Source organism: Vombatus ursinus, unplaced genomic scaffold, assembly GCF_900497805.2.
Source record: "Vombatus ursinus unplaced genomic scaffold, bare-nosed wombat genome assembly UNPS02012300.1, whole genome shotgun sequence".
NCBI classification, from domain to species: domain Eukaryota; kingdom Metazoa; phylum Chordata; class Mammalia; order Diprotodontia; family Vombatidae; genus Vombatus; species Vombatus ursinus.
The window spans coordinates 3,440-10,945 of record NW_020952078.1 but is presented as its reverse complement, the minus strand read 5'-3'; the positions used below and the strand labels follow the sequence as shown (position 1 = coordinate 10,945).

Genomic DNA, 7,506 nt, shown 5'->3' with positions numbered 1-7,506 from the left:
GGTTACTTCCTAATACCCAGTTCCCGTCCCATGTTGCCACAATCTTCACTTGGCAGTAGCTAACACCAGACAATCCCTCACAAGAAGTATTTCTCTATATCAAAGAAATAATAGGTCCAGTTCTTATCCTTATATTTTGTATCCAATTATATGGGCACATGTTGTTTTCCCTAATAGAATGTAAGATCCTTGAGGTCAGCTGCCATATTTGTAGTCTCATCATGAAATCCCAGTGCCTAGTAAACCCATAATAAATGTTAGTAATTGATCTGTAGATGAAGAATTAATAAGTGAATTATTATTATATTGTATTATTAATATATTATTAATAGTACATTATAACACATTATATTATTGGTTTGTTTATTATATTGTATAATTATAACATATTATATTAATAATTATTATAATAAAGTGTAGTGGGAGGAGTTGTTTAGAATACCCCTAATCAGTGGGTTCCCCCCCTCCCCAGTTCAATCGATGAAATCACAGGAGGGACAAATAACAAAGACAACAGGGTGTTTGTGTCTTCAAAGAGGAATTTTTCATTTTGTTTCCACTTTAAGTATGAAAATACTCTCTGGTTTTATTTGAGAGGCAGCTTGCCTTTGACTGACAGAAGAACAGCTATGCCCTTAGTGGTCTGTAAAAATGGAACTTGTCTGTTCTGGGACACATTGGAAACAGGAAGCAACATCAAGGAGTGTGACTTCTGGCAGTCTAGAAGAGAGCCAGCAATGAAAGAAGAAGCCAGCTGTTGAGGGAGATTATTTGCTTTTCCACTTTTTCCCCTGCCAGAGTGTATCCTTACAGTCCTAATGGTTATATTGGTTTGCATCAGAACTAATGACTGACTAAGAGACCGTAAGCAGAGAGAATGAAAAAGAATCTTCAGAGATGGAAGCTTAGTCAAGCTTCAGAAACAAGCAAGCCCAGGACCCAGTTAAGAGGCCTGTTTAGTAAAGTCTATGCCCAGGAGGTGCAGGATGAGGACACCAACAAATAGAAAGGATATTGGGACCCTGTGGTCCGAGGTGTGAATTGCTTTGACCACACACATTCTCTAAGTATGTGCATCCCTCTAAGTATACACCAAGTGCATGGCTACTTTTCCCACTGACAGATGGGTATAGTTGTGGGAGAGTGTGCCCCAGGTTTATGGGGAGGACATTTTATTATGTTGTCCTTAGGATATCACTTCACTAGACATTTTTCCTTTGAGCTAATCGTCTACTGGCTGACTTAAAAACGCAAGTGCATCAATGGGGCCCTTAGAACTCTATTTTTAGGAGTGCAGATTCATGGAGTATATTAAACCCCAGGGTAGTAGCTGCCCCCCAGAGACTTAACTTATGAGTTCAAGCTACTGGAGTAGCCCAGAGGGTGTGCTATGTACTAATAATAGCTATAATTTCTACAGGCTTTAAGGCTAGCAAAATATTTTTCTTACATTATCTTTTTTGAGTCTCATAACAATAAAAGTATTATTATCATCACAATTTTACTGATGAGGAAATTGATATGCATTGAGATTGAATTGGCTAAATGACTTGGCCATTGCCACAAAGATAAGATAAAATGATAAAGTGAGAAAGAAAGGAAAAAGAGAAGGGAGAAATAAGAGAGACAGAGATAAAGACAGAGAGAGGAGGGAGGGGAGGGAGAGGGGAGGGAAAAGAGAGAGGAAAACAGAGAAAGGGAGACAGATAGATACAGAGTGAAATAGAGAAGGGAAGAGAAGGGGGAGGAAGAGATGGGGGGTAGCAGAGAGGGAGAAAGAAGGAATGGGAACAAGAGAGCTGAATTGAGGATCCATCAGAGCAAAGGGTTTGGAAGAGGAACATGGGGAATGTCTGGGTGCAGGAAGAAGACAAATGGAGGGATGTCCTATGCAAGAGGAAGATGAGGGAGGTTCTAGGGTAAAGAGAGTGAGTGAATACTGAAGAGTGAGGATGATAGATGCAGATTTAGGAAAATAGAAAGAGATGGAGAAGTTCCTGGGGTTAGAGGATGGGGGTGTGGAGCTAAACATGAGAGGCTCCTACCTTGGGAAGAAGGAAGCCCCAGAATTTGGTATCCTTGGTGACTCTCCGGGAAACACCCATGGCAATTATGTTGCTAAACCTCTGAATCTCATGGATGACAGCCTCTGTGTACAGCATCTTGGCTTTGTCCTCAAACTTGGGTGATCGGTTCCACCCAATCATCTGATCAATTTCCTCATGGATTTTGGCTGTGGTTGGGGGAGGGGCAGGAAACAAGGGTGTTAGAGAGACCCCAGGGAAGTCCAAAGGGAACAGATGGAGTGTGGAGGTTGAATATACCCTGAGATAAGAGATGAAAGGATGAGAAGTGAAGGGGATAATCTATGTTCCAAGGGTGTGTGTGTGTGTGTGTGTGTGTGTGTGTGAAGGACAACTCTGTGTGAGATGAAGAGACAGAGGTTTGGGGCAGCTCCTAGTGTTCCAAAGGAAATCTAAGGGGAGCATGGCAGAGGGGCTTACCTTCCACTTCTGGGTGTTTCATTAGCAGAAGGAAGCCATAGCGAAGGGTCGTGCTAACAGTCTCAGTGCCAGCAAAAAACAGGTTCAGAGTAGTCATGATTAAGTTGCGAATGAAGAATTCTGTGTTGGGATTTTCCTTTTCCTGTTGGGGGGAGTGGACAGGGCTCAGGGCTCCCCACCCCCACATACACATACTTGCTATGCCTCTTCACTCTTCAGCCTCAAGGCCTCCTTTCCCCCCATGTTAGCTCAATTTCCTTGAGCCTCAGGAACGTACAGGGATGGAGATGGGGGGGAACTATCAATGGCCCCTGATAAATCTGGAATATCTCAGTTCAAAGGAACTCAAAAAGCTATCTAATCTCCTCAGAATTCAAATGAACATAAATTTAGTACTGAAAAGGACCTTAGACAGTGTCAAATCCAGCCACTCTCATGAAGAAATGAAGGCACAGAGAGGTTGGAACCTTCTCAGAGTAACATAGCTAGTAAGTATCTGAGGTGGGATTTGAACTCAGGTATGCCTGACCCCTGAGTCCATAGCCCTACCCACTACAGTATGCTGCCTTCCAGAATCCCAGGATGGTAGACCTGGGAGAGACCTCAGAAGCCATAGAAACCCTCACATTAAGCCTCCTGACAAGTGGTGGTCCAACCTCTTCTTGAAGACTTCCAAAGAGGGAGAACCCATCAGTTCTCTGTTAACCCATTGCACTTTTGGACAATTCTCACTGTCAGGAAGATGTTTCTCCCTGACATCAAACCTAAATTCTTCCCTTTACCATTTCTCCCATTGTTCGTGGTTCTGCTCTTGAGGACCAACACAACAAATCTAATATCCTCCATCCTACATTTTATGGATGAAGTGAGAGAGACCCAGGGAAAGGAAAGGACTTCCCAAGGTCTCATGAAGAAAGTCAGGGAAGGCTACTAGGACTAGATTATTGAGTTCTGGATCACCCCAGTCCCTATACCCAGCTTGTGAATATCTGAAGTGGCAGGGAGAGTGGAGAAAGGGGAATGTCTATTTGTGTCTCTTTGTGTTGGCCTTTTCTTCCCGTGTTTCTGTTTCCAATTTTATGTCTCTGATCTTTTTCTCTGTGTCTGTTTCTGTGTTATTCTGTGTCCCCCATCTCTGTATCTTGCTTTCTCCATTTGTCACCCTATCTTTATCACTCTTTGCCATGCTACCCCCAAATTGACAATGACCTTCATAAATGCTCGGTATATCTGAATCTGTGCTCTAGGTTACTGCCTGATCCTGGGGTCTTTGTGAACCTACCTCCTGAATGTGCCACAGGGTACTTTTGAGCCTTGCCTCTGGAAGGCTGAAACTTGCCACCTAATGTCTACTATTGCTGCCTGCTCACCTCCAAGACCTGCTGCCTGATTTCTGTGAATCTCACTTCACAATATCTGGGATTTCCCCCAGAGATCCGTAACACCCTCAGTCTGAGGTCTTAGCCCATCCACTCCATTTTCACCTGCTCACTGGGCCATTACCTCCTGCATCTTGATCAGGAAGGAGTCAATGAAGTTCCAGGGTGAGTTGGGGCCAAAGGTGGCCTGGTTCTGCAGGATCTTCTCAGTGATGAAGGCCTCCAATCCTTTCAGTGCCTTGAATGCTTGCTGCTGAGGCCCTGGCAAGTGCTTCATCACTCCCGAGAACATCTCATATAGCTGGGGGAGTGCACAAGATAACTCATGGGGTACAGAACACTGGAGGTACAGATAACACATGGGGTACAGAACACTGTGCCTGAGGGATATGAAGAGGATGGAGTGGGTTATCAGCATGAAAGATGGTAGTTTAGGATCTGGAATGGAGTTCATTATGGAAAATAGGTAGTCAGGAGGGGCCACAGAATCAGATTGGAATGAGTCAGTCAGGATGAGAGATGAGCATCTGATTGGGAGTTGGGCATCAAGACAGGGCATAGGACAAGATAAGGGATAAGCAGGATATGATGGAAGATAAGAATGGGGAAAGGAGGTCAGACTGAGGAAGGGGATCAAGGATGGACATGAGCTCATATTGAGAATAGTGGGGTCGGATTGAGGAATAGGGTATAGTAGGTAAAGGACATAAATGAAACCTGAGGATTGAGGGATGAAGGTGAGTAGAGACCCAGCTGTGTGGGAGAGAAGGTCTTGGGGCTCACTTGTCCCATGGATGTAGCTGTGAACCGGAAGCTCCCCAGCATCATTTGCAACAGAGACAAGAGCTGTTTGTCCTCATATTGATAGCGATCAGCAAAGATGATGGAGCAGATGACACTGGAGACTGTGCAGCTCAGGATGAAAGTAGGGTCAATGGGGGCCCCTGTAGCCCAGCCAGGTCAACACAGACACAGAGATAAGGAAGCACAGTGGTAGAGTATTGAAGAAAGAGGACAAAAGCAGAGAGATGGAGGAGAGGAAAAGAGGAAGCAGAAGAAAGAAAGGAACAGAGACCCCAAGAGATGCACGGAGACAGTTTTGGATAGAGGTAGCATAAAAGGGGAGGTGACAGGAGAGTAGGAGAGAGAATAAAGATGCACATAAAGTGGGTTGAGGCAGAGACAGGGAGAGAAAGAGATAGTGACTCTTCTCTGACTCTCACAGCCTCCTCCAAAGGACAGCCAATATCTCCACCACCAAAATAATTAAGGGACCTTAGAGGCCATCAAGGCCACAAAGCCAGGAGCAATCAGTGAACCCCAATCTTTCTACCTCCAAGATCTGCACAATATCCATTATTCCATGATGCCTTTGAGGTAGCTTAGGACACAAACAATATTATGCTCATTTTATAGGGAAGGAAACTAAGCCCCAGAGAGGGGAGGTGACTTGCTCAAGTAATAAGTGGTAGAAATGTGATCCATGCCTAGGTCTCCTGATTCTAAGTACAATGCCCTATCCATTACCCCAGGTTGCCTCCCTTCACCTAGCATGTCAGATGGAAGGGATCTTTGCAGCTACCTAGTCCATCTAGTGAAAACCCTTCTTTTTACAGATGGGAAAACTCTGACCAAGGTCATGTATTCAGTAGGTCAACATGCTAACTCACAGAGCATCAGAACCAGAAGGGATCATATACTCCAAACCCTTTAATTTTATAGAGAAAAAGAAACTGAAGTTCAACATGAAGAAAGGACTTGCCCCAAGATCACACAACCAGTGAAGGACAAAGCTAAAACTCTAATCTGGGTCTCCTGGATCAGGGAAAGTGTCAGTCTCTGAACCTAGACACTAAGAATCACAGAATCATTGCTTTAGAGGTGGAAGGGAAGCTAGAGGTCACCATCTATTCCATCCTTCTCATTTTTACAGAAAGGAAACAAAGGCCTATAGAAGTGAGGTCACCTGCTCAAAAACACAAAGCAAGTAAGCGGAGAAGTTCAAATCAAGATCAGGTCCCATGACTCCAAATTCAAGATTTTTCCCACAGCAAGATTTAGAAATCAGCTGTTATCATTTGTCCTTTGTTTACAAAGAGGAACATTGACCTCATGGGATGATGACTTGACTTGCACATGAGCTAGTATTAAATGAGGCAAAGTTGCACAAAGTTATCAGTCTCACTCTCTCTACTAGAGTTATTGAAATCCAGTGTCAAGACAACAGTCAGGATGACTGTCAATGGCCCAGGATTCAGTGAATGATCTTGGTGGCTTCAATGCCTTACCAAGCTCTAATGGCTCCATGGTGCCTACTTCAGTTGCCTTCATGGCCATTGGAGTAATTTGTTCTCATCCCCCCATTCCAACAGGGGGACATCTTCATATGCTTGAGATAGACATCCACCTAACTCACCAAGAGGTTTGAGGCCCATACCCTCAACATGGTTTATCCTGTCTTCCAAGACAATTTTTCCAAGGTGTAGCTCTTTTGCATGCTATAGCTCCTTGGAGCCACAGGTGAGAGCTAGGTGGCAAGTGGACACCAAAGGTGGATGAGCAGCCTCTGCAAGCTCTCACACTTGTTCCTCCTGGAACTACCCCATACACCCTTAGAGATTAACTAGGGTTAGATGTAAAGGAGAAGTAAGTCACAGGACACAGAGAACAGTAGCCAATTTGGGGGTAGACCATATAGTGGAGGTTAACCTTGTCCAAGGTCATGAAATCTTCTTAGGACCTACTCACCTTTTGTCCCTCAACAGGCCTCAATGAGGAAGCCAGCTTCTTCTTGGATGCGTTCTTCAATGCCCCTCTTTCCCATGCCAAAGTCCCTGAGGGTGGTGATGGAGAATCATCGGAGCTGCCGGGACCTCTCCCCATTACTGAAGATCACACCTGGGCAGGGGCAAGAAGGAGGAAATGGACTCAGACAGGCCTGGAAAGAAACATGAAGTGGGCGTCTGGGAAGAGTCAAGGAGGGAAAGAGAAATAAGGAGAGGTAGGGACAAAAAGAGAAACATGGAGAAAGGGAGGTGGATAGACAGGGAGAAACAGAGAAATGGAAAGACAGAGCTAGGGAGATAGGAAGGGGCAGAGAGATAGGGAGACAAGGAGTCATTGGATGGCAAGTAGAGATGGAGAGAAAGGGAAGATGGTAAAACAAGGAGAGACAGAGATAGAGAGGTGGATATGGGGAGACAAAGAGAGAAAGAGAAACAAGCAAAAGAGGGGAGATAGGAAATGATAAAGAGGTATAGGGAAAGACTGAACAGATAGGGAGAAGGGGAAAGACAGAAAAGGGGAGGGAAAGAAAGGGGAAGGGAACAGGAAAGCAATCAGAGAAAGTTAGGTGGAGATATGAATAGACAAGAGAGTGAGGGAGAAATGGTAAAACAAGGATGGAGGGAAACATAGAAAGGTGGGAAATATGAAGAGACTCAGAATGGGAGTCAGAGAAACAGGTAAAGATTGAGAGGTAGAGGACTTCTGCTTCCGGGAACCAAGATGGCGAAGTAAGAAGTGAGTCTCTCTTATCCTCCCCTATTAATCCCTGAAAGCCCAGAAAATATCAACCCAGGAAAAACCCTGGAACAACTGAACCAGAAGAAAGATGGGGTGCA

The 7,506-nt window shown here is 44.6% G+C and overlaps 1 protein-coding gene across 1 annotated transcript; it reads right to left on the bottom strand.

Annotated features, from left to right (window-relative positions):
* Positions 1 to 622: 622 nt before the first annotated feature.
* LOC114039742 (cytochrome P450 2A5-like) lies at positions 623 to 6,766 on the bottom strand. The gene is made up of 5 exons (XM_027857587.1): positions 6,632 to 6,766; positions 4,008 to 4,184; positions 2,505 to 2,646; positions 2,046 to 2,233; positions 623 to 720 (listed from the first exon to the last, which is right to left on the bottom strand). Exons 1-5 carry the CDS (start codon positions 6,764 to 6,766, stop codon positions 697 to 699), a joined length of 666 nt encoding a protein of 221 aa, XP_027713388.1. The 3' UTR covers positions 623 to 696.
* Positions 6,767 to 7,506: the final 740 nt, after the last annotated feature.